This window comes from Gordionus sp. m RMFG-2023, chromosome 1 (assembly GCF_954871325.1).
Source record: "Gordionus sp. m RMFG-2023 chromosome 1, tfGorSpeb1-WG-v2, whole genome shotgun sequence".
Lineage (NCBI taxonomy): Eukaryota > Metazoa > Nematomorpha > Gordioida > Chordodea > Parachordodidae > Gordionus > Gordionus sp. m RMFG-2023.
In genome coordinates this window covers 58,817,719-58,845,397 of record NC_088775.1, presented here as the reverse complement: position 1 = coordinate 58,845,397, position 27,679 = coordinate 58,817,719, and the positions used below count along the sequence as shown (strand labels likewise).

Here is a 27,679-nt window from a genome sequence, read left to right as displayed (position 1 = left end):
ATTTGCAGCACTGGAATTTTATATATTAAGCAAGGAAAAAGATTCAGCAGATGCTGAGAATCTTTTGCAGACTATTATTAAGCCATAATTTTTAATATCAAATCAATGTGTTTATTTTTTATTTAATTATACATATGATTTTAGCAAAATGCTACAAAAAATTGATTTGGATTAAGGGATGTTATTAATAGACCAAATGATATAGTTGAAATATTAACAAATAAGAGAATGTGGATGATAAAAATTACATGAAATATATGATAAAGTAAAAGAGATTGCTAATATGTTTAGGATTGAAATTTTTAGACCTAGAGTAGTTGCTAGACAATCCAATCGTTCAAATATTGATGCATTTACGATTGAGGATTATTATAAAATAAACATTTTTATTCCCCTTAGTGATGCATTTATATTTTAATTAAAGAAAAGATTTATTAGTCATAATTTTATTTTAAAAAGCTTATTTTCTTTTTCCGGTTGAGTCTAAACTGTTGATTGCACTTGAAACACGAGAGGATATTAAGAAAATCTCAGAGTTTTACGCTGATGATTTAGTAGGCTCATATGATAAGTTACTTTGTGATATCGGATTATGGTATCAAAAGCTTGACAGATCAGAGTATTCTTTGAGACCAAAAAAGGCTCTGCAGCCCCTTTCCATATGTATTGCACTTTTGATTCTCTGCCTAATATCAAAACATTATTAATTATTTTAGCTACCTTACCAATTAGTACCTCCACTAATGAAAGGTATTTTTCAACTTTAAAAAGGTTAAAAATTTATTTAAGAAATACCGCCGGTGAAAAACATTTATAAGGAGATTATTCTAGATAAAAATTTGATTCTAGATGAATTAGCAAAATCTCAGAAAAAGTAGACCTCTCTTTATAAATTCAAATCAAAAAATTTCAATATGATTTTAGTTTTAATATATCTTCTCCGCTTTATGGCGTTTCCAGGTTTACCCAGGTAGGCCATTTTTCCCTCTGATCTTTTCCATTTTTAACGGTCCTGAGCATCAATATTTGTAAGATTCATGTTTCTTATAGCCGCCGCTATCACATTTGTCCACGTCATCTTGGGTCTTCCTCTAGGTCTTGATCCTCCTACTTCCATCAAAGTTGCATCTTTTTACCAAGTCATCTTTTGTCATATGTTCCACACACCCAAACCATCTTAGTCTATTTCGTCGGATTACCACTCCAATCATTTCTATACCCAATCTTGGTCGCTTTCGATACCCATGTATCGCCACCATAAACTATAAAACTCCTCACACAGCTTACTTAAACTTTCCCCTATAATTTCAGAGAGACTTTGTATTTGTTAGAATAGACGACATCTCTTTGAACTTCTTCGATGCTTGTCTGACCCTTGCAACAATGGCAGAATCTACACCACCATCTGCATTTAGCATATAACCCAAATAACAAAACTTATCCACTTTCCCTAAGGTTAACCCATTGCCAATATCCAGACCACCATTTTCTACGTTATCATTATTTTGTACCCTTTTATGCACGTTCTACAAATAAAGGTTATTATTGCTAACCTCTTCTATTATGCATCCATTTCTGGCATCTGGTGTATTGGATTGTATTTTTAGTAGCTCTTACCCACATATACCACAAGGTCACTTGCCGGTTTCCTCCATCTTTACCCCACTAATCATCACCTTTGTCTTTGTTGCATTCAGTTTCAACCCCTTTGTTTCCATAGCCTCTGCCATCTACTATTTTTATCCCTCAATTCTTCCTCACTGCTTGCCATTAATACAAGGTCATATGCATATAATAGCTCCCAGGGAAGTCCTTCACGCATTTCTCTAGCCATCAATTACTAAGATAAATAATAATGGACTCAGATGAAGTTTTACTTTCACTTCAAAGCTTTTACTATCTCCATCATCCTTCCGTACTGCAGTTTGTGCTCCCACATAAATTTCTATCACTTCCATAACCAACCATTCCTCCATACCTGATTTTCTCAAGGCCCATCTATTAATCTCGCGTTGCACCCTGTCAAATGCTTTCATCAAATCAACAAACGCATAATACAATTTCTTTTCATTCGCAAGATACTCCTGTATTTGTCTCACCACAAAAATTGCATCTGTCGTGCTTTTCCCCGATGTAAAACCAAACTGCATTTCATCAATTTTAGTTTGTTCCCTTATCGGCTTCTCTACACCCCCTCAAATACCTTCATTGCATGTTTCAAGAGTTTGAAAGTTGTACAAGACCCACAATCTAAAGGATCACCTTTCCCCTTGTATACTGGGATAATTATACTTCTTCGCCAATCCTCGGGGATAGTTCTTTCTGTAAGAATTTGATTGGCTAAATTCATTAATCATTCAATCTCTATGTCATCAGAACCTTTAAACATTTCTGATACCACCCTTGTTAAACCCGCTGCCTTCCCTTTTTTCATCTTTTTCACTGCTCTCTTTATCTCATCCTTGCCAAATTTACACCCTTCACCTTCTACCTTTGCACAACTAACATCATTATCCCATTCATTTTCTTCTTTCAAAAGTCCTTCCATGTAGATCTAGGTGTTCTTAATACCACTACTATCAATCATCATTTTTCCTTCCATATTTTTCAAACATTTAATACCTACCACATCCTGTATTGAACGTTCCTCCTTCATTTTCCAAACCTTCAGCCTTGGCACACACTTTCTTTTAGTGATCCTGGCGCCTTTTAAAGTGAGATCTTCTATAACTAGTCGATGCTGATTAATTCATTCCTCTCCCCATATCATTTTCACATTTTTTACTATACTTCTATTACATCTCCTTAATAACAAATAATCCACTGCTATTTTGGTGCTACCTGACTTATAAGCCACCAGCTTCTCTGATTTTTTCTTAAACATTGTATTACAGACAATCATATCCATAGCAGCACTAATAAAATCCTCTCCCCTTCCAGATTTCTCATGCCGTAACTGAATCCTCCATATACTCCTTCATAACACTCAGTACTCGCTCCCACATGTCCATTCAGATCACCAGCCAGAATAATCCCCTCTTCATTTGCTAGTCTCGATGTCGCCCTTAATAGACTGTCCCAAATTATATCTTTCTCTACTTCTCTTCTTCCAACCTGATTAACATATGCCGAGATAATATTATATAGCTTTCTACCAAAAATTATATTGATAACCATTATCTGGTCCTTCTCACTTCAACTGTGGGGGGATTAATCCCCCTTAAAGCCTTACCATCATCACTCCCTTGACAAAAGAATTTATACTTTTCACTTGACTTGCCAATCGTTCTTGCGCCATTACCTTTCCATCTCGTCATTAGTTTTTACAATTAAATTTTTTTTGTAAAATGAATTCTTAGATACATTTATATAATTTTTGTATTAACTCTTAAAATTTATGCTTTAATCAAAGTAATGTGTATTATTTATATTTTGATAATATCGTTATATTTTTTTATACCATTATTGTTAAATTACATTTTTTTTTAAAATAGAGTTTTTATACAATAAAATTTTTTATTATAATCTGTATAAAATATCTACATTTTGAAATTTATTTTAAATAATAAAAATAAATACATGATTAGAGTATTTTTATATAAATTAATGAAATAGTTTCTAAAATTTTGTTATAAGCAAATATTTAAAATTATTTTAACATAGACTAAGATATAAGTAATTGAGTGTTCATAAAAAATAGGAGCCCCCCCCCCCTCCTTCCATGAGAAAATCCTGTCCCTGTTTCAATTGATTTATAGAATATAGCGCTTGGCGTTGTTAGAATAAAATAAATTTATAATACATCCCCCCCCCCCTTATATTTGTCTATTTATCACTAATGAATGAGTATCAAATTCTTTCATATTAACTGTTTAATAAATTACTGAGTAAATATTAACATTTTAAATGCAGGTTTTAAAGATTATAATAATTTCTTCCAATACTCCAATTGAATATAAAGATGGAGGTTACAGATTCAATATCTAGTTTACTTTGCTCTTCAAATGATGATATTATACAAAAAATATCTTTAAAATATCTGTATTAATTGTAAATATACTTTCTAGGCTAAGTAATTAATTATAAAATTTTATCTAAAATTGCGAATGAAATAGAATAATAATTAGTGTAGATGAATATTGTAAGATTTTATAACAAAAATTAAGAAATTTAACATAAAGAAATTGCCGTTACCTCATTAAATTTTCTAGTAGTGACCTCTCAAAAAAAAAATTAATTAACCGTACCTAATCTATATTAGAGGCCTGCCTAAAAACCTGCCCATTCGTTGTTTGGAATTTTTTAGCCCCCCCCCCTCGGCACATTTATCTATAAATTTTGTTTAACCCTCCCACATAATGTTTAAAAATTATTTTAAAGCTGGTTTGGCTCTTTATTCATTTATTTAAATGTATTTTTAATTAAATGTAAATGATATGCAATATTATGAAATAAAACTATTAATAAATTGAAGTCTCTTCTGCTCATTTCCCCTATTAAAAAATCCACCAGCCCACACCCGCCCATTACTTAAAACGAACTTTCTTTAGTCAGGATATCATTGATATTCACACCTTAAAAATCTTCATCCATTTCAGAACTTTTATCCTTAAACATTCTAAAAAATAAAATTTTAAAATGATTAATTTAGAATAACCTGACCTTTTAATGGTCTACGGTCAGGATCTGCATGTGGCCGGGAATTATATGATATTATTTGAAATCTGGTACACAGTATTATAATTTAAAAGAATCTAATTTTTTTTAATGTATATGATCCATTTAAATGAATTAATCTCATTTTTTAAAGTTTTTATGATCTATTAAGAATTAATCGTCCTTTGAGTTTAAATGCATTATTCTTCGAGTATTTATAAACTTTTATATTCTTAATTATTATATATAATAATATTTCATTCATTGGCTATCATGCCAAGTCGCCTCTAATAAATTTAATCTTCCATATTTTTTATATATTAAGATTAATTTTATTGTATAATTCTTATTTTTTTATTGTAGTATATTTAATAAATTTTTTCAGTCGTATATACACTTGCTTCTATATTTATTTTATACATTAGAGAATGCCTGTTGTAGCAAATAACGTGAAATAATAAATGGCGGGGAATCAGAGATTGCAATATCTCTAAAGATGATTAGAAAAAAACAAAAAAATAAAATATTTATAAGAATTAAGTCAAGCTCTGGAATATTTTTATAATATTAAAAATAAAAATCGAAACATAAAAATATAATATAAATTTTTAAAAAGAAATAAAACAAGTATATATGATTTAGTGTAGTGGTGTATTGAGACATATTAATTTATCTTTGAGCAGAACTATAAATCGTTAGCATTTGACCAAATCTCGCATCTCTTTCAAGAGATTTGGCCTAAAAAATAGTAGCATATGTATGAGATAAAATGAGAATATTTTTTCTTTTTATATTGCTAAAATTTTTAATATTGGTAATTTTATATTCGCTGTAATGGAATGAATATAACGTCTGAATAATTAGCGGGAATGGTTGTTGATTTTTTACTTGCATTTCATAGCTCAACCATATGAATAATATATGTAAGATTCGGTTTGAACATTTGGAATGAAAAGAATTTCCCGAAGTTTTGCAATATTTTAAATCAGGGGCAAATGAAATTTTCTAAGCTTGACTAGCTATTTTTTATTTTAACCTAAAATTAATGTTTTCTTTATTTATTTGAAGACAATAATAATTCGAAAATATTTCTTCCCTATTTAATTTCTTTTGAATCCCCATTTTTTAAGAACCAATAAAAATAGGGAAATGGTTTTATTTTTTGACTATTCTGGGCTAAACCTTTAAATTTAATTTATATTTCCTTTATAGCTCTAGAAAATTAAATTTTATATCAATTTAAAAAAAAATCTTTTTTTTCTCAAAATCTCAAGATTTTTGAAATCTAAAAGCCCCGGAGACTTTTTCGCACTAGGTTTACTGGTCAGTCCGCCCATACTTGTTCTGGATTCTTCTATTATATTTATTATAATTTTTGCCAAGACATTAAGCTTCAACATTTTTTAAGGCTAAGGTTCTAGACTTTCTATGCAATGATTTCGAGTCCATTAATGAGCTGTTATATCCAAGAAAGTTGTTTCATTAAGATTCTATTTAATGTAGGATGGAAATTTTATTTTATCCAATCCAGTATCTTTTGCCTTTAATAACACTATTATTTTGCATTTATGATTTGAAAAAGAGAATTAAAAAATTTAATTTAAATAAGAACTCGGCTCAATATTTTGTAGATAAATCATAAATATTTAATATTTTTCTCTTATTTATTTAACAAAAATTAATTTTTAAACAATATATGCAGTAAAATTAAAGGAGTGGAGGAATGGCGCTCCTTTACTCTATCCCAAAAAAGAGATAGCTCCCTTCCCGCTCTTGATTTTTGAAATATAGCAGGGTTACAGATGTTTCCTGTTGTGTTTAGAACATATTTTAATTATTCTGTTAATTGCCCCCTCATTCAAAATTTGAAAATGATACAAATTTTTTTTGCAAAGATATGCAACCATATATATTACCACCTAGCAATTGGGGAAAAATCCCCTATTGGTTGTTCAAATGAGCACATAATAACCTCGCCGGGTTTTCTATGTTTTCATTGGCTTAAAAATATAAGCACATACATAGAGGGAATACACTTATATAAAGACGGGATTATTTCTGTTTATTAACTTTTTATCTTCTTTTATGACTTTTTCATATATTTCGTCGGTCTGGATAATATTTATTTAAATTAATTATGTTATTAATACAGGGTTTCCCATTCAAAAAAGGAAAAGTTTTAATCATAAAAGGAAAAGGGTCAATCATAAAAGGAAAAGGTTCAATCAAAAAAGGAAAAGTGTCAAACAAAAAAAGGAAAAGATCCAATCAAAAAAAGGAAAAGATCCAATCAAAAAAGGAAAATTCCCAAAAAGAAAGGAAAAGTGTCAATCAAAAAAGGAAAATTCTCATTCAAAAAAGAAAATCATAATTTTTTTGTCAATTTTTCTTAAATTTTTATTTATTTTTGTCATTCCTTCCTATTTTATTTTTAATTTTTTTTGATTTCTTTACTTTATTTGTATCTTTTCTCAGTTTATTTTTATTACTATATCTTTTCTCAATTTATTTTTCTTCTAATTTTTGATAATTCTTTTGTCTTTTTAAAAATAATAAATTTTCCGTTATTTTTCTTCACATCTCTGCTCCATTTTTTTTAAACAATTCTTCACTTTTTTTCATCATGCATACAATATTCTTTTTATGATTTTTTCTCCTTATATTGTAATCTTTTACATACATTTCTAACCTTTTCAATCTTTTTAAATCATTTTTAATCTTTATTTTTTTTTGACCTTTTCTTAATTTTTTCTTCTCATTTTGATAATTTTATTAAAAATATTTTATTAATTTACATTTCGTTTGGTATTACAGTTCAAACTAAATTTAATTTTAAAAAGGTACATTATAACCAAACGATTAATTTAATTTAGCAATTACAATTAAATACAATAATCATTCTTAAATTTTTATTTTTATAATTATCAAAAATGAGAAGAAAAAAAATTAAAAAGTAAAAAAAAATAGAGATTGAAAAGGTTAGAATACAGTAAGAAAAATAACGTAAAGAAATCGCAAAGTTATAAATATAAGAAGGAATAACAAAAATAAATATAAATTTAAGGAAAATTGACAAGAAATTTAAAAAAATTACGATTTTCCTTTTTTGAAATAGGAATTTTCCTTTTCCGATTGACACTTTTCTTTTTTTTGATTGGACCCTTTCCTTTTTTTAATTGGACCCTTTCTTTTTTTGTTTGACACTTTTCCTTTTTTGTTTGGGACTTTTCCTTTTATGATTGAACCTTTTCCTTTTATGATTGGGACTTTTCCTTTTTTGAATGGGAAACACTGTAAATATTTTTCATCCTGTAAATTGTTGTTGATTACACTTGAAAATAATAAAAGAAAGATGTTCTCCCATTCTTTAACAACTGTGATTAATATTAATAAAATAATACTAAAATATTTTTGGGCACACGATTCCTAAAAAAAACTCTGTACTCCATAAATTATTGAACCAAAACTTAAAACTTTCAAGAACTATATGTAAATCGGTGTCATAACAACCACAACCCCCCTCCCCTCCTTGTTGCATTTTTTACCTGCCTCTGGGTAAAGTAAGTAAAGTCAAGTTTTGTAGGAGCTAAAAAATTTATTGAGTTGAGATCTCATCTATACACAATTTAATATAATTTAATGATAAATAATAATTGTCAGATTTTAACAAAATATTTAATTAAGTGTTTATAGATTAGATTTCCTCAAAATTTTCTTAATTAAGGCATCCCCTTTTATCTGTAAAAACGTAGGCACATTATAAATGATTTCTACCAGGGTACCTAACGCCAGTATAGTGTTATACTTCATGAATAACAAATTTTTTATTTTAATTTAAAAACTAGTTAAATTTATAAAATTTGGGATAATTTTTAAATATACTAAAATTCCTACATTCATTTTTAAAAAAATTATTCAAAATTTATTCATAATCATATCCTCTAAAGAGTGATAGAATAGCATATTATAGTCATTTTATTTTTTTCATAGTTATCTGTTTACATTTTGTTGTAAACTTTGATAGTTTATCAACTAATCTCTGTATTAATTGTTTTTTTAATATAAATTTTCTTCCATTTGTATCTGTCTAATCAAATTTGATAAGGATGCATTCTAAGACTTGACCAAGGAAATTCAATATTTGAATTCATCATCACTTTGCAATATTGATCTGATATATAATTTTTTTTAATGAATATAATTTATTATGCTGACTTCTAAAATAACATTTGTCTAGTTTTTTGTAATGAAATAAACTCGGATATAATATTTAATGAATTGAATTCAGATATTTTTATTTTTAATATATAAAAACGTAAAATAAAAATATATTTAGATGGAGATACTTTTTATAAAAGTGTATCAGTTACAGATACCACATTTTTATCTAGAAAGTTTAACAACTGTTAATTATTCATATTTTTTATAATAATAATTTTAAAAAAAAGCATGAATAATTTTTAAAAAAAGCATGAATAATTTTTATTTTTAAAAAGATAGAAGAACGCTTTTACTCTAAAATTTTAACTTACGCAAGTGTTATGGTAAAACAATAACCTCGATATTCAATCTTGTAGTACATTTATTATAAATAAACTTATATTTATTTATATATAAATTAATAATATAACTTTATAAAAAAAATGGCGAAAGAAAGGTTATCAAATCTCAAACAATGTGTTTAAATGAATAAATTTTCCTCCTAATTTGATAATCAACCTAAATCTTATATTTTTTTTGTATCGAATCTATATACATACATAATTGATTATTTTATATCATATGGTGCGTTTTTATAATAAATTAGTGAGCCAATCACCTTCTCCTCCCTACTTCTTTCATAAACTTTTTCTTTTGCAAGCCTTCGAAGATTTGTTTAAAAAAGATAATTTATATTTCTTCTTTAAATCCTCATTTCGGGTTTTTTCACGAACTCTTCCAACCAAATATATTAAAAATTTTAGATTTATAAGATCTTAATTGCTGAATATGCATATATATGCATCACAATTCTCAATCGCACAAATCAATTTATGATTTCAAATGTCTAAATATACCTTTTTCCCTCCCCGCATTAGAAATACCACAAACATGGAGGCAGCTATTTGTGGACTGAGATTCTTTTCTATATTTGCCATTCCCTTAAAATAGTGATCAAAGTTAGAAACCGTTGAAAATCTACTAAAACAAAAGATTTATTTAGATAATAAAGTATCCCATTTTTATTATTGACTTATAAAGTTTTGCTACAAGTCCTTGCTGCTTTAGGCACAAAATTCCTTGAACATGCTAAGAACCCAAGGAGGCTATAATATTGATACAGGCAGCTTGTTTTAAAGTGATTAGATTTAATCACTTTATTTTTATTATAATAGATAATATTATGTTAAGTAAATTAAAAAAAATTTTTTTTTGTTTTATAAATGGTTAGATACAATTTTAGGTCGAAACCAAATTAGATTAAACCGCCTGTGATCAAACCCTTTAAATAGATTTTTACATTTACCACCTTAAAGTAATGCTGAAAAAGGAGTCTATTATGAAAATTTTATAACTATAAGAAATACAATTACTTACTTTTGTTTTGTTAACAAGTTTCTCTCTATTTCTCCATAAATTGATTATGAAAAATATAATTTTAATACTCGATATATTCTATACATTTTTTATTAAAAAAATTAAAATATTTAGGTTAATCTTATAAGAAACACCCTATTAACTCATTGAATTATAAGAATTTTACTTATATTTTAAATTTTTTACTTTTGCAAGTGATTTTTTTTAAAGATCAATAATTAAAAATATTAATATCAATCAACCATGAATACTTTATTTATTAATGACCTAAAATTGATATTCACGTTATATCTTTTTTAAAAGTAGATATGAAATCATTTCGATCTATCATATTACAATTTAAAAGATGAGATGGTAGTCGGCGACGTATCTTACATATCGGAAGTAAGAGATCTAAATAATCCCGAGATCGTTGAATCGCGACAAAGATATTTTTTGGAAAAGCGTCACGGTTTTGAAGCCAAAAGTCTCAATTTTGATATAGAGTACCATTTGAAAAACTTCCACCTTGATGCATTCAAAAACTATTGCCATCTACCCACTTTCAGCAAAGATGTCTATCATATCCATACTCCTTACTTTGACTCTTTCAATCGTTCTGAATTGGTAGTAAAGAATAAATCGAATATCGCTGGTCATAAAAATCTTGAATCTTCACCCGATATTGCCACCGAAAGCCTAGGCATTTTTTGCGGGAAAAATGACCTTAATTCTTTTACCCCTCGAGAGCGTGTTCTCCCAATTATTTCTAATTCCGATGTAGAAAATAGAAATTATATAAATCATTTTCCTCCTAATGAATACGAATTCGCCCTGAAAAGGCTTTATAAAATGAGTTCGGATAGTTTATTCGAGGATGAAACAGTTGTTCTTATCAGAACTGATGAAATGGCGCTCGACTTATCAGAGATAGATCGCTTGGAAGGAATGAATTGCCGTATCAAGGTCGTCAAGAAAGTAAAGAAGAAGAAAAGGTCGCAGGCAAGGAAAAGGGGACATGATAATCTTTCCCTTTTAGGGAAAGATACCGCGTTCAATGCTTCTGATAACCCCCCTCACCCCGAACTTTCTTCGGAAGAATACAACGGAGGGAAACAAGTCCCCGCCTCCTTAAGACAGTCCTTAAAAGACGACGGTTCAACAATTAATTTAAAAAATGGCGTTAATGGCTACCGGGATTTTTCTCGTTACACTTACCCAAAAAGTAAAGTTAAAAAGCCACCGAAAACGCTAAAGTTGGAAGAAATTACCTCTTATAACGAAAATATCACGAACAAGGTTGTCAACCAAATAGAAATGGGCATTACCATGGAATTTGAAGATCCTAGTATTAATCAAAGTCGGCTACCCCTCTCACCATCTCTCATGACAAACTCCCTCAATGACGTTAAGATCGATAAATTTTTGAAGAGGTGTTCTTCCCGGGTCAGGACACCGCTTTCACCCAGGTTATTTCAAAAATCGAAAAATGATCGGAAGACCATAACCAAAATTCCAATCAGTCTAAGTCACGATTTATATTCGCAAACTAATATAGGAAGTACAAGTGTAAATATTTTTTCTTATCCTCGTCGCATAATCGCAATTGCTAAAGAGGCAGATCTCATTCCTAATTTACCGATACTCAAACGGTATCGAGTTCCCACAAAAAAAATTTCTTCTGTCTTTAAAAATGACGATAAAAATCTAGCGAAAACGGCTGAAAAATTGCCGGAAAACTTAAAATCAAATATTGAAATCGGAAAAAATGTTGAATCTAGCTTGTTAGTGCGAAAAATCGAGATCAGAAAAAAGAGTCATTCGTTCGAAAAATACAAACCCTATAAACACCGTCGATTTCCTTCAGAAATTCACTCCAATGGTTTTAATCTAGATAGCGTTAATATTAAAAATGACATCGTTACGTCTACATCTAATTTATATAATATCAAAAATAAGACTTCAGTTTTTAAAAATTACATTTCTGGTGATTATTTTTGCGACGCCACAATGACAGTACCATCCAAAAATATATCGACTATCTCCAACGGGCAGAATGTTTACATACGCGATGGAAGGTAATTTAAAAAAAAATATCGATCATTTATTTAACCATAGATCATTTATATATTATGCTAAAAAAAATTTTTCTAGTATTACAACGTTTCAAAAATCTAAAATCGACAAAAAAGATAAGGAAAATACGCATGACAGAACTTTTCCAGTTTTTAAAAATGGTTGTTTTTCATACGTTAAATATTTCAATGCCCAAAGATCAAAGTTGAAATCGAATAATACCAATATTTTTAGGGCAACATGTGAAATCAATCGTGTCCACAATTATCCTAGGAGCACCGAAGTTAAAGAAATCGATTTATCAAAACAAATTCATACAAAAAATGTTAATTTGCTAAAAATCTGTACCTTGTCAACTACAACGAATAAATTGAATTTAAACAACTTCCCTAAAGATTTATCGAACATCATTAAATCTCCGCTATTAAATTTTAGTGCCAAAAATTTGGACCATATATTCGACGAGTTAGATCAAGTTATCAGAGAATCAATCAGCAATATTAGCGATAATGTGGTAACAGATAAGTGTATAGAATTTGAAAAAAATTTGTCAACCCAATTTGATGATCAATTTAAAAATAATTCTGATAAAAGATCACCCAAAATTTTTTTATTTTACGAATCATCAAAAATAGAACCCAACGTACCAACTAACATCAATATCGATAGCAACATCGTTTCACTTATATCTGGAGAACTCACGAAGGAAGAAAGAGAATATGATACTTTTGATCTTTCTAACAATTTTCATATGAAAGATTCAAGTATTTATGATAAAACTAATAATATAGTTTTTGGAAGCCGTCATGAGCCCCGAACAGGCTTCTAAAATTTTTATCTGGGTTTTCGGCTCTATACGTAATTATTTTGCATGTCTCGACCCTGACCGTAAAATATTAGTTCGTATAAGTAGTCCGGCTGGGCCAAAAAAATTTTTATGTTGGAATATGACATAAATTTCCCTAACCAGATTTAAAAAAATTTCAAAACTCCGGCCCGGTTCGTGTAAGCTTAATTTGTCGGCCTCATGCCAATTTTTATTACAATAAGTTTGAGGAGCTGATATATTTCACGAAAGATTTTTAAAAAATTTTAATACATTTTTATTTTTTTATTATAGATTCAGTCTACTCTTCCATTGCGGAACCTGTTGGCCTTTCTCAAAACTGCTGCACTTTAGAAATTAAAAATGACCCAAGTTACGTAAGCAATTATTTGACATCATCTTATCCCGTTTTGGATAAATTATCATACACTTTTTCAAAGTTAAAAGATCAATCGATATCATCCGGTTTACCATCATTTCCTATCATGAATGTCAATGAATTCAATACTGTAGGCACTAATTCATGGAATAATAATGGAACCACGGGATCATCTAACATCAGCATTACAGCTCTTCAAAAGACTTCGCTCGCCTCGTCAAAAATCAAATTTGTAAACTATTTCGATAAAAATTATTTTAACAACTACTGTGGAAATTATAAAAATAACCCAAATTCAATTAATGACACCTTAAAATATGCTACCTTAAATAATAATTTTCTTGTGAGCGATATTAAACCGTACAATAACGATTCATATCTTATCGGGCATAGTAATTCATTAACAAAAACTTGGAGACCCCCTTCTAGACAATTTGATCTGAATAATAGGAAAACCTCTACGGGATTATACGTCATATTAGACCAAATTGACAAATACCCATTAACACACACCCTCCCTAACAGTCTTAAAATGGGGAACACCCAAAATTTGCAATCTAGGATATCTTTTAATAATCCTAATGTTAGACAACTTCGCAAGGATGAACTCTCGCACACATTTTTCCAAATGCGACTTAACTCTGCTAACAATACGTTGTTTTCAACCTCAAACAGTGTTTTAATTGGTAATAATATGGTGACCTCCTCTCAGCTCAGTTCGATCATGTGGCGTCCTAAAAGTAACACGCCCGCCAATCACACCTATAAAAACTCATCTTTCAATAATGAGTCCAATCATTTCAATAATGCGATACATCAAATCGACTATGTCCCCCAAAAAAGATGGCACCCCAGCTCGACCCTTCCTTATAAAGATGTTGCGAAGCAATCCAAGCAGAAAGATGACGATCTTGGCTCCATCATAAACGACCTCTGTAAACGATTGAAGGATGCAAATAAATCTCTCGGCCAAGTGCATGGTTTACACTATAATATGAACCCTTTATTACAATGAATCGAACACAAATAAAAGGAATTTTCCCACATCGATTTTTTATATCCATCTTAATTTTAGGAAATATTCAACAATTTTTTTTGTAATAACTTGCCACCACATATTTTACTATTTTCTGATATACAGGTCAATTTTTTCTGAATATTGCCCTTTATCATCGAATTAGCTTTAGGTGTAATATAGTCAGATATATAAAAATAATATATACGCGAATATCAACTGATTATATCATAATTCCTACTCCTAGTATCCATTATTGTGTTACTATTTAAAAGAAACAGATCTTAAAACACGTATTTATCCCATGTACTGGATTTCATCGCTTCAAAGCATATTCCTGATTCTGTTACAATTAAACCTTAAAAAATTTGCGCCTATTTTAAAATAGCTGTTTAAGTTGGAACAATAATAATATATGTTATAACGTAATAAGCAATATTTTGTTTTATGACTTTGCCATTTTATATTTATTTTATTACATAATGTTTCCTTTTCATTTATTTTTATACAATTAAAGTCAGTATTATAATTTATTATTGCATGAATTAAAATATATAAAATTTTATTACAAAATCAAGTAAAAAGGCATTTACTTTTGAAAATATGAAATGCTTGTTTATATGATCAAAAGTTGGCAAGTTTCAGGCATGATTACAATTTCCTTATTTATTTTTAAAGGATTAGTTAATTTTATTTTAAATATTTTTTGGAGGAATTTTAATATCGTTAAGAATTGGCCTTCATTTTTTTACATATATTTTTTTATATATTAAGCAAATATTAAAATTTTTTTAATTTATAATTTTTGATACCAATTTATAATTTTTGATACCAATTTATTTATTAAAAATTTATTTAATTTTTAAATAAATTATTAATTTATATTTTGTGTGTTAAAAGATAGGACTCAATCGTTTTTTCAAAATATTTATAATTGTTAAAAATTAGGGTCATTTTTTTTATTTATCCATAAATATACTAATATATTTTTATTTTTCTCTCTATATATAGCTCTCATTTTTCTATATATTTTTATAAATTATAATGTTATAAAAGATAAACCAAACCTTTTATATCATTAATATAGGAAATTTAGAACAAATAAAATAAATCAAAATGCTGAAGGTGCGCCAAATATAAATCTTAAAAAATTCAAATCTTTTATAACAACAATGATTTAAGAGCCCTCTTGATCATACTCATGAAGATGACATTTCGAAATATAATGCCAGAAAAGCTATATCAAAGATGAAATCAAAATTAAGTGAATATCTAGTACTTCGCTGGTTCGCACAACTACCTTATTAAATTATAATAATAATACCTTGATGGTTATGCCAAATAAGTCAGCCCTTTATCTATCATTGCAGCAGCATAATAAATGAAGCTCAACCATTTAATGTTGAGCACGGATGAACTGCTCGAAGATTTATCAAGATTCAATATATGGATATGTGATGTTCTTTTATGAAATATTCTTTCAACCTTAAACCATTCACTTTCAAATTGGGCGTAAATCCTGTTGGTATAATATAGCTTACTACCAAATAAAAAGGCACACACATATGCAAGGATGATAAATGTAATCAATTATATTTTCAAAAAGATATAATTTAAATTTTAGTTTTGGTGCTAAAACAATTTTATCAGGGGCACATCCGAGAAAGATATTAGTGAGTCACCGATTGCATTTAGGGCGGGATGTCCACACGCATATATCCTTGGATCATTTAAGAAAAATAATGATTTGGGATTATAAGAAGTCTATGAGTTTAATGATGACTTTCGATTGTACAGCCTTTACATGTATCCCAATGTAATCATATTGGAAATTTATTTTATAACTTAGCCGAAATATTTGGAGAATTGAATGGCTCATCTGATTATATTTCCTACTTTGAGAAGATCTATATCCGAGGACGTAGAAATCTTAGTAAAAATTTTATTTTTTGTTGTAAATTTATTTTACAGGGCAACAAAATAATTTTGCAGCTCCTCTCTTTAATGAAAGATTATGGAACAAATACAATTCTACTTTAGCTGGAGTCGCACAACAAATTATGTTGAAGACTGGCATTATGGAATTCAATCTCTATACCAATGTTCTCACCCAACGTTTTGGAAATATTTAGTAGAATTCAAAAAAATATGCAAAATATAAGTCCCTATATTCTCAAGTCATAATGAAGACACCACCTTATTTCTCAAACAAGAAGATATAAAAGAGATTTTATATATATGTTTATATTGTAGACTATCGGATTCCTCATTTTTAAAAGCTGCTCATATTTCATGCAATTAAATAAATTTTTTTATATATCTAATTTTTTAATAATGTTTAAGTTTATATAAAAAAATGAATGTAATCGAGATCTATTACATATAAACAATAAATAATCTGCAGCATGTATACGTATATTTTCTAATTATTCAACGATGGCAAATTAAAAAGATTATGCTAATATTTTTCCTTGATTCGTTAGCGAAAATATGGGACATGTTTTGGTAGGGCAATGTTTATGTTAATTGCGAGCTGAGTGTCTATGCATTCCCAAGCATAAATGATCATTCACGGGGTTTCCTTCATTTATTGTATAAAGCTGTTTATTTTATTATGTTTATAACCAGCATCTGACGCAGGTAGTAACCCTCGTTGGGATCTTCAGTTCTTGCAGAGATCCTGTGGCTCAATTTTTTAAAAGGGCTAAAGCGTGAGAGCCGAAATCATGGCGATTATGGTAGGTAGAGACAGCGAATATTTAGCGAATTTATTCACCTCATTGTCTATGTGAGCATCTCTTTTTATATTGGAAGGGGCAAGAGACTCAATACAGGATAAGTCCCAGTTAGGAATTCTCCTTTATTCCAAGGGATCATGGTGGAACCACCAGACCATGTACCATTAGAACTGTAAAGACCAGTGGGCTCGAAGTTTGACGGAATACCAACAGATTTAAGGCCCTGGCTATAGTATTGTCAATTTGAATATCTAATGAATCTGCTTTACAACGCTTGAAGTGCAAGGAGTGGCGGCCTTTGGAGTTGACCTATGTTTGACAGAGAATATAGTGATATTACCATTTTGCAATTGAGTCTAAGACCAATGGCGTACATTGTAGCTTAGTAATTGGTCAATTCTTGATGGAAAAGCTTCAAGAAATTCGACAATTACCCGCGGAAATTAAGAAGAGTAAAGAATGGTCCTCGGGTTGGATCCTCGGTATAAGGTATGCAACGGAATTGCCAACTAGAGGGTCCCAATCCTATCGTACTAATGAAGGAGGCTCGAATAATGAGAGAGATTTCTAGAAATCCATTGCCTGCATAAGCAAGGGGTCAGGATGTTTTTTAAGTGCGTATATGTTGGGCTCAAATGACAGACAAGAGGATATGAACGCGGTAATGGAAAGTAGGCGACCTTATGCCAATATCACCGGATTTGGTTAGTAAGGTAGCCTGTAACTAAGATAGATCTTCAAATTAAGATTGATAACTCTTCTGTGAGGCATTTAATTTCAAATTCAAGCGCAGCGATGAGACAACATTGGGAGATTCGCGAGGATCGGAATGTATATAAAATCCTGGAATTGGGGGGCTGGGTGGCACGGTATTGTATCGCGCATGAGGTATCACACATAAAATGTCGGCAAAGCACTTGATGAAGTACTCATCTCTACCTACTGGAGATCTGAGATGTGTCAAAGATGTAATAGAATACCTTCAAGGCATAATAAAAAGATAAAATGATATATTGTATTCAATTATAATGTATTAAAAATAAATAAATATATTTTATATAAAAGAAGAGAAATAACAGATAAAGACATGATTGAAATAAAATATTAGATTATTACATAACTACTATATTAGATTATTACATAATTACGACATGGCGCAGTTTCAAATGGAGAAATTTAATATAAAGGAGTGTAAGATGGAAGTTTATTTATCAAAGATGGAATTCATTTTTAAAATCGCCAAAATAGAAGACAAAAAGTCATTTTTATTAGCAAATATTGGACTTGAGGTTTATTCAAAATTATTTACGTTGTGTTTGCCAAAGACATTAGAGGATATCATATGATGATATAATTATACTATTAAAAAATTATTATGCGAAGAAAACGAATTTTATGCTAAAGAGATATTATTTTTATAAAAGGGAACAAGGAAGAGGAGAAAAAATTACAGAATATATAAATAAATTAAAGATAAAAGAAGACGTATGAATTCAAAGAGATGTATAATACAGTATTACGGGATAGATTAGTTCGGGAATTACTAATGAAAAAATATTAATGAAATTAATCAACACGCCGGACTTGACATGGGAAAAGGCTGTACAAATCGCTACTTACTTCAATGGAGACAACAGAAATGATTTCATATGAAAAATTATCTGCAGGAAAGGAGATAAATAAAATATCAACAGTAACAAGGGAACAGTATAATAAGCAATGGCGTAGCCATGATTTATCCATGGGGGGAGTTTAAATTTTTTTGGGGGCGAAGCCCCCAAACTCTACTTTTAAATATTGGCAATATTATGTGCTTTATTAGTGTCTAATCACTAAACAAGCATGATAAAAAAAATATTAGTAACAATTTTGGCTAAATTTATGATTAATAAGCGACTGAACACTGAAAACATTATTCTAAAAATTTAATCTATGTTTAATCAATTGTAAATTAATCCATATAGTTTAGAAAGAAAAAAATTTGCTCCCCGAACCTTACATTTTTTAAGATCACTCAATATACCTGATTGAGTGTTAAAAATAATTCTTTTTTAAATTTTAGATATAGATTTTATTTATTATTAAAATACTTTAGTATAAATAAAATGCATTTATTTTAATGATAATATTCAATAAAATAAATTTCAAAATGTATAAATTTTTATATAGATTAATATTAAAAATTTATTGTAAATAACTATATTTAAAAAATATATAATTCAATAAAATATAAGTAATTCTTGTACGGTATTTTAAAAAATATAATTTAACAATTATAATTAATACAAAATAATCTATAAATATTTCTTATTGCAAAAGCAATACTTTTATTAAAAATACATAAATATTATGACTAAGAATTCATTATAATTAAGTTTTGCATATAAAAATTTTATGACTAAGAAAATATGATAATCATAGATTTGAATTTATAAAGAGAGGTCTACTTTTATCTGAGATTTGGCTAATTCATCTAGAATCAAATTTTTATCTAGAATAATCTCCTTATAAATATTTAAAAGGGCTAATCCATTTAAACTGTTTTCACCGGTGCTATTTCTTAAATAGGTTTTTAACCTTTTCAAAATTGAAAAAGATGTTTCATTGGTGCAGGTACTAATCGGTAAAGTAGCTAAAATAAAAACTAATGTTTTGATATTTTGCAGGGAATCTAAAGTGCAATTACACATGGAAAGAGCCTGCAAAGCATTTTTAGGTCTCAAAGAGTACTCTATTCTGTCGAGATTTTTATACCAAAATTCGAAATCACAAAGTAACTTATACGATCCTGATAAATCATCAGAATAAAATTCTGAGATTTTCTTAATATCCTCTCGCGTTTCATGTGTAATCAACAATTCAGACTCAACCGGCAGAAGAAAATAAAAACTTTTTAAAATAAAATTATGACTGACTAATAAATCATTCTTTTAATTGAAATAAAAATGTGTCAATAAGGGGAATAAAAATATTTATTTTATAAAAATCCTCAATCGAAGAGGCATCAATATTTAAGCGATTTGACTGTCTAGAAACTACTCTAGGTTTAAAAATTTCAATCCCAAACAAATTAGCGATCTCCTTTACTTTCTTGTAAATATCATGAAATTTTTCATCCACATTTTTCTGATATTTGTTAATATTTCAACAATATCCTTTGGCCTATTCATAACCTCTCTTAAATCCAAATTAATTTTTTGAAGTATTTTGCTAAAATCATAAGTAGGGGAGACCGGGGTTATATTGTCCATAAAAAATTGAGAGGCTGTGAAAAGGAGGAGAAATAATTTATCAAAATAATTTTGATGTTATTTTATTCTTTATATAATTATCTACGGTAGAAATTAATATCTAATAAAAAAATATTATATATTTTTTTAAATTTAAATTTAAAAAAAATGAAAATTTTTGAGTCATGAAAAAGAGACGGGGGATGTATTATCCTTTTGTGGGGCATGTTTTAGACTATGATTTTCTAAGCATTTTATTCATATAAAAATCATAACAAACATATAATATTAACATACAACACATTTATTACATATAAAAAATGGATTAAAATCACAACATGATCCATGTGCCCATAAATGACAATCCAATCTTCATTATGGTGGTGAGTTTGATAGTTTTTGTGGCACACTAAACAAAATTTTTTTTTGCCAGCATTCATATTTAAACTTTTTTTATTATTGGTTTGATTTTTTTTTCAGATTATTAGCCCTAGATCTGGCTATTTTTTTGTAAGGTGAAGAGGGGAGGGAGAGTCAATAGAACTATACCACTGTCAGAGCCCAGCTCAATGACTTCAATAGATTGGTGAGATTTATGATTATCTAATATAAGCAAAACTTTTTATCTTGACTGGGCTTAGTGTATTTTATAAAATGATTTTAAAAATATATAAAATCTTAGCCAGCATCCACCCAGAACCATTAGACACGCCAATGCATCCTACAGGGCCATCTCTTAAATAATGATCATAAAATTTTTTCCTGGGATATATAAACATAGGTGGAATAGAATTTTCTAGAGCATTGACAGCAATTGCCAAGGTCATAAGTGTACCACATTCTGATGTAGTAATTGCCACAACCTGTTTTTCGCCTTTCCTTGCAATAACTTTATTAGGCCGTTGAACTGTTGTTAATCCTATGAAAATATTAAAGATTTGCTATCATATATATTTTAATTAACCAGTTTCATCCATATTATATATATCACATGGTAGAAAGTTATTTTCCCTTGTGACAGTCAAATAATTATTAAAAAATAAATCAACCATTTTCATATTAAAATTGGTAGCCCTGGCTATACTTGTAGCCTCTGGTGTTCTCAAAGAAATAGTTGGATTTCTTTTAATAAATGCTCCAACCCAGTCTTCACCAGCTGATTGAGTTATTTCCCAAGATTTTGGTATTGTAAACTATACCTCTTGGCCATTTGATAAGCTAAAACTCTAACCTAAATTTAAACATAAGTCATTAAATTATTTATATATTAAGACAATCTAATTAAAATCCTAATTCTTAAATTTTATTCTGAATTTATTTAATAATTAATATAATAAAATATATCATACATAATTAAACCTCTAATGTATAGGTAAGAACCAAAATATGTTTTAATGCATGATATAATTTAATGCTAAACCAATGAATAAATCATTTTAAAATTAATATACATGGCAGCATCATTTTATTTTAAATATATATCATACACATAATTAAATCTTTAATACATAGGTAAGATATGATTTAATGCATGATATAATATATATAATGCTACATTGAATATATCATTTTAAAATTAATATTAATACATGGCAGCATCATTTTAAAATTAATATATATAGATGGCAGCATCATTTTATACATAAATGGCAGCAACATTTTATTTACATATATATCATACACACTTAAATAAATATCATTCTATTGTATAAGTTAAATTCTTACTTTAAAGTATTTTAAAATTAATAAAGATGTTTCATTAACATATAATGTAAATAATTTTAAAAAATTTTCTCAAGTTTATTATTATTTAACTAAAAAATACCATGGCATAAATTTAAAGATTATAAAAAAAATCATTTTACAGAGATATATGATATAACAAAGGATTAAAATACTTGATTAGGGCATAATCCTGAAAATAATCTTGATCCTTTAATTAAATAATCTGTTAATTTAGCTTCTTGAATAGGAGAAAACACTGATCTGTGAATATATCGCTCTTGAAAATCTTCATTTCTTTTGAACAATTTATTATACCTCTAATGCTTAGTTTCTTAAATATATACTAATTTAAATATATAAATATACTTCCCATAACTTAAATTCGTATTCATGGTTATAACTGTCAAAGGTATCTTATATTTCAGCATTTGAAGAATACTTGCCTTTTGATTATCATTATTTTCTTTGTTAGTTTTTCTAATATATGTTCGAACCATTTTACAAAAACAGAACCAATATTTTAATGAATGTATGTAAAAGGAAAAGACGCACCCCGCTAATACCTTCCCCAGATCCACAGGATCATTTAAAAATTAAATTTAGAATGTTAAATTAACATAATGATTGTCAATATTTTTATATATGATAAAATGGAGATTTTTTTATCATTTAGAATTTATATTAAGTCTGAACAACTTTTATAAAAAAAGTTATTCGTGAAAATGTAAAATTTAAAAAAGTTACTTTGGGTATGTTGAAACTTAAATTTGCATTTAAAATTTTTCATGAGCAATTTTGTCCGAAACAATTTTGTACCTACTTAAGCACCTTATTATAATACATATTTGGCTTAAATTACAAATCTTAAACTTTATTAATTTTTAAATTATTTGAGAAGGAAATACCTACCCCGGGAACACACTATCCCCGGTCTCCCCTATAATTAAATAAAAAATATACACATTGAATTGATATTAAAAATTGTGGCTTCGTAATCGCCTGTAAAAATTTTTTAGCATCTGAGGAATCCTTTTCTTTGTTGGATTCGTAGGATTCGAGTGCTGCAAAAATAACTTCATATAATTCTATGAAGAGTCTCACTGATTGTTGCCTTTTGATAAACCTAGTTGGGCAAAATCGTTTTAGTTTTTTTTTGTATTATTTGAATTAATATCATCAAATGTTCGGATAAATAACTGTCTCTTTTTGGGTGGTGTGAAAAAGTCACAAACCGACGATATTGTTTCTAAATTTTGAAAAATATATTAAATTATAAAAAGATATCTATAATACATAATAAAATCTAAAAAAATTTTACGTAAACTGTTCCGGATGTCTCGAATTTCACATGCCTCGGATATCATCAAATTTAGGCAATGTGAGCTGCAAAGCGGTGCTAAGCTCTCTAATTCTTGACTGCACTCCCTTAACATGACCACTCATTGAGGGAGCTCCATCATATCCCTAGCCTCTCATTAGATTTAAATCTAGATCTTGAAGGGATGATAAAATTTCTTTGGCTATTAAAATAAACTATTCAAATTAATTATTTTTTAAAATATTTTATTCTCTTTTCTATATCTAAAAACATAGTATATATATAAAAAAAGTTAATTGAAAAATATATAATATCACGTTTTTGTGAATAGTTAAATTATATCAAACACATCAATTTATAATATAAGATTAACTATTCAAATTTAAGATTAATTCTTTAAATTTATATATGATCAATCAACATTCCCCCTCTTCTACAAAGAACGAAGCTTCTTCTCAGCAGTCATCGAGAGCTTGTTGTCCCAGAAGTTTTTTCTCGTTTCGATTGTACTCGGTTTTATCTTGGTTAGCGCATAAGTCTCAAATGTTCTCGTAGGCTTGATTCTATCACGTAGGTTTGATAAAATCGTTTATTAGAGTTGCGTGAGTTTGTACGTTTTTTGTAGGCTTGATATCCTTATCGTATGTTGTTCACATTTCTCAAAATTGTTATTATCATGTTTCATAATTAATCCAGTCGAATATTGGAATTTGGAATAAATCGGAATATGTAATTTGGAATAGTTGATAAAATCAAATATATGAATTATATGCACGAATAAATTTTGAATTTCGGAAAAATATGTAATAAGGAATGATAATTTAAGGAATAAAATTTTAATCCAGAATAAGGAATGATAAATCATAACGATTATTATATTATTTTTTTAGGTGTTAAGTTAATCATAGCGTTTTATACTTTTAGCGTTTTATGCGTTTTATATTTTTAGCGTTTTATATTTTTTGCGTTTTACATTTTTTGCGTTTCAATATTTAATTAGTAGCGTTTTAATATTTAATTTATTTTTATTTATTTTCAATCTCCGAGGTTAAAATATGCAAATATTATGCACCTTTCCCTCTCTTAAAAAAAATTTAAATTTCACACAATATTTTTCTAAAATAATGATGTTTAATTTTTACATAACCTTTTGTCTTCAAAAGCTTTATTTCAAAAACATTTTTATCATATTAAGTATTACTTATAAGGGTTATTTAAATCAATCCCTTTTAATTCATATGTTTTAATTACACTTTAATATATTTAAAATTAAAGTTTTATCTTCTTGTTTAGGATTTATAATGGTTTATATTTAATTATATCTAAGAATTCATTTTTAGGATTAGTTGTTAATTTACAACAATTGGTCATCATTCAAGAAATCAAAAAATAATATTTCACTAAGAATTTAAGTAAATAATTTTTTAAAGGCTTTTTGTGTGTTCAAATATATCCATTATGATTTTACATTTTAGTGATTTTAAAAATTTATAACATGCCTTTATCCTGGCATAAAATTTTAATTTTTAATAACTTTTCTTCTTACGTGGATTAGAATAATAAGTAATCATCATTGGTCTCACAAAATAGAATTCATAACCTATCGTTCAACTTCCATATCAGTTCTTCCTAGGTTGTCACATTAGGTTAGGTGCTGGTTATCATATTCCAGTCCAACATCCAGAGCCGGGACACCATGAAGAAAGAAGCTTTTTGCACGAAAGAACGTGCTAAGGTTTGATTCTTGGTCATCTCCATAGATTAAGCAATCCACACAATAGGTAGTCATATAAATAGAGTCATCTCAATGGATTAAACAATCGTCACAATAGGTAGTCACCACAATAGGTAGTCATATAAATAGAGTCATCTCAATGGATAAAGCAATCGTCACAATAGATAAGATAGTCATAATAGGTAAGGTAGTGAATAATATTTGATTCTTTTATAATTTTGTAAATTTGGATAAAATTTTGACTATCGAAAAGAAAAGTCAAAAAATTTTATTTGTCCTTATATCATCTCCAATATCGAACTACGAATTTGATAAGTAATTCGTTTACTTTTTATTTTTAAAGAAATCAAGGTAAGGATATTTTTTTAATTTTTTTAAACTTTTATTATTTACTTTATTTTATTTTTTTTAAAGAGAAAGAAAAACGAAAAACGTACCACCGTAACCGGGGCACCATAAAGTAAGCTATTCAAATTAATTATTTTTTAAAATATTTTATTCTCTTTTCTATATCTAAAAACATAGTATATATATAAAAAAAGTTAATTGAAAAATATATAATATCACGTTTTTGTGAATAGTTAAATTATATCAAACACATCAATTTATAATATAAGATTAACTATTCAAATTTAAGATTAATTCTTTAAATTTATATATGATCAATCAACAGCTATCGTCTGTGATTTAGTGTCATGTAAATCAATAAATTGAACAAAGAGTTCCTTCATTTTATAATGACCTGATTCCATATCAATAAACCTTATTGCTATGGATAATTGCTCTATGTTACCAATATCCGATGTCTCATCCGCCAGAACACTAAAAAATGGTGATGCTTTCACTTTTGTAGAAATTTCTTTCAATATAAACTTATTGCATATGGATATAATTTCATTTTGAATGCATGGACTACCGTAGGTGGCATTTTTAGCCGAGCTTTCAAAAAGCTTTATATAATTAACATTATTGTTTCATAAAAGTTTCAGCAATTCCTTAAAATTCCCTTCATTATGAGAAGATGAAAGTGTTAAGGGTTCAGCTGATACTCTATGAGATCTTAATGCTAAGCCCTGCCTCCCTAGCCAAATGATTGCATCAATTATTATAATTATTCTGGTTCTGTTGGTTGTAACAATATCAAATTTTTTTTTATTCAATACATTAGATATTGATATCTTTTGATTCATAGAGATGGCTTTTAAAGCATCAGATATCTCACAAGAATTGAGATGATATTTATTTTGTTGATGATAATTAAAATTTTCAAGAGCATCTTTCCATCTTGTATATACTTGACTTACCAATGTTTTGAGTTTTTGTAACCCGGGTCCAGCATATCTTGGTGAAAAAATGACGCACACTTTACAAAAAGCTCCCTTTTCATTAGCTGAATAAGCAAGCCACTTATATTTGTTAAGCCACGATGTTTGAAATGTTAAATTTCTTTTATCCAAAGACAATGGAAATTTATAGCATTTGTCAGGTGCCCAAATATTTTCCACAGCCAACAATTTTTCATTATCATTTTTAAACTGAAATTTTAAATATAATGAAATATCTTTTTGAGGACATTGATTTTCTATATTTTTTTTTAAATTTTAAAATATATATTTCAATGTGAATTGTAGAGTTCAGACCTGAGCAGCACAACAAGAAAAGAATATAGTTTATTAAAAATATATCTTAAATAAAGATTCAAGTTATCTATTACAAATTTAAAAGACAGGGTAAGACATAGAAGGAAATTATTTGTTTTTATCTAAGATACAAGTTTTCACAATACTGCCCAACTCTGCTTGTGAGTGTTGTAATATCTAAAGATTATTTGGGAATTTACAATAATCAAAATGATGAGCTTTTCATATAAAAAAGGGTTATAACTAAATAAAGCACATTGCAAAATTTTTATAACTCAAATGAAAATATAATTTACAAATAAAAAAATAGAACTCAATTATATTATAAAATACCATACCATCATTTGATGATTTTCCAGCCAAATCAACTGAGAGCTCAGATTCTTTAATAATACATAATTTTTCTAATTATAAAAAATTAAGAGAAACTTATAAATGATAATTTAGAATTATACCATTATCATTTGATGATTTTATTTTAGCTAACTCATTTGTTTTCCCTGAGTATGTTGGTTGTATTTCTAATTGCAAGATTTAAATAAAAGATATTATAAAAGTGAATACCATTACCATCGTCATTTGAGGATTTTGTTATTTCTAAATCAATTTAAATATACCTTTATTTAGTAAAAATTTTCTTATATTCATGTGGGAATTAAATAAAAATTTTAAAAACTATCTAAATTAGTTTAAAAATTTAAATTTTATTATTAAATTTAAAATATCTAATTAAACAATAAAAATATATTTACAATATATATTTAATTGTTATTTAATATTTTATT

At 27.9% G+C, this 27,679-nt stretch overlaps 2 protein-coding genes across 8 annotated transcripts in view; one reads left to right on the top strand and one right to left on the bottom strand.

Annotated features, from left to right (window-relative positions):
- The window catches only part of LOC135927758 (uncharacterized), a 41,029-nt gene extending 26,170 nt beyond the window's left edge, over positions 1 to 14,859 (top strand). For 4 of the 7 annotated variants that reach the window (XM_065463932.1, XM_065463959.1, XM_065463950.1 and 1 more), the window contains exons 2-4: positions 10,540 to 12,290; positions 12,367 to 13,052; positions 13,409 to 14,859. In XM_065463932.1, coding sequence (XP_065320004.1) covers positions 10,585 to 12,290; positions 12,367 to 13,052; positions 13,409 to 14,508 — 3,492 coding nt within the window. In that variant the 5' untranslated portion in view covers positions 10,540 to 10,584 and the 3' untranslated portion in view covers positions 14,509 to 14,859. Of the gene's footprint in view, positions 1 to 5,562; positions 5,580 to 10,536; positions 12,291 to 12,366; positions 13,053 to 13,408 lie in introns of those variants that run through there. The other 3 variants (XM_065463966.1, XM_065463942.1, XM_065463923.1) reach the window with 2 other exon arrangements.
- On the bottom strand, positions 1,308 to 2,548 carry LOC135927976 (uncharacterized). Its single transcript, XM_065464276.1, has 4 exons — positions 2,413 to 2,548; positions 2,204 to 2,340; positions 1,878 to 2,144; positions 1,308 to 1,526 (listed from the first exon to the last, which is right to left on the bottom strand). The coding sequence occupies exons 1-4, from the start codon at positions 2,546 to 2,548 to the stop codon at positions 1,308 to 1,310; spliced, it is 759 nt and encodes a 252-aa protein (XP_065320348.1).
- Positions 14,860 to 27,679: the final 12,820 nt, after the last annotated feature.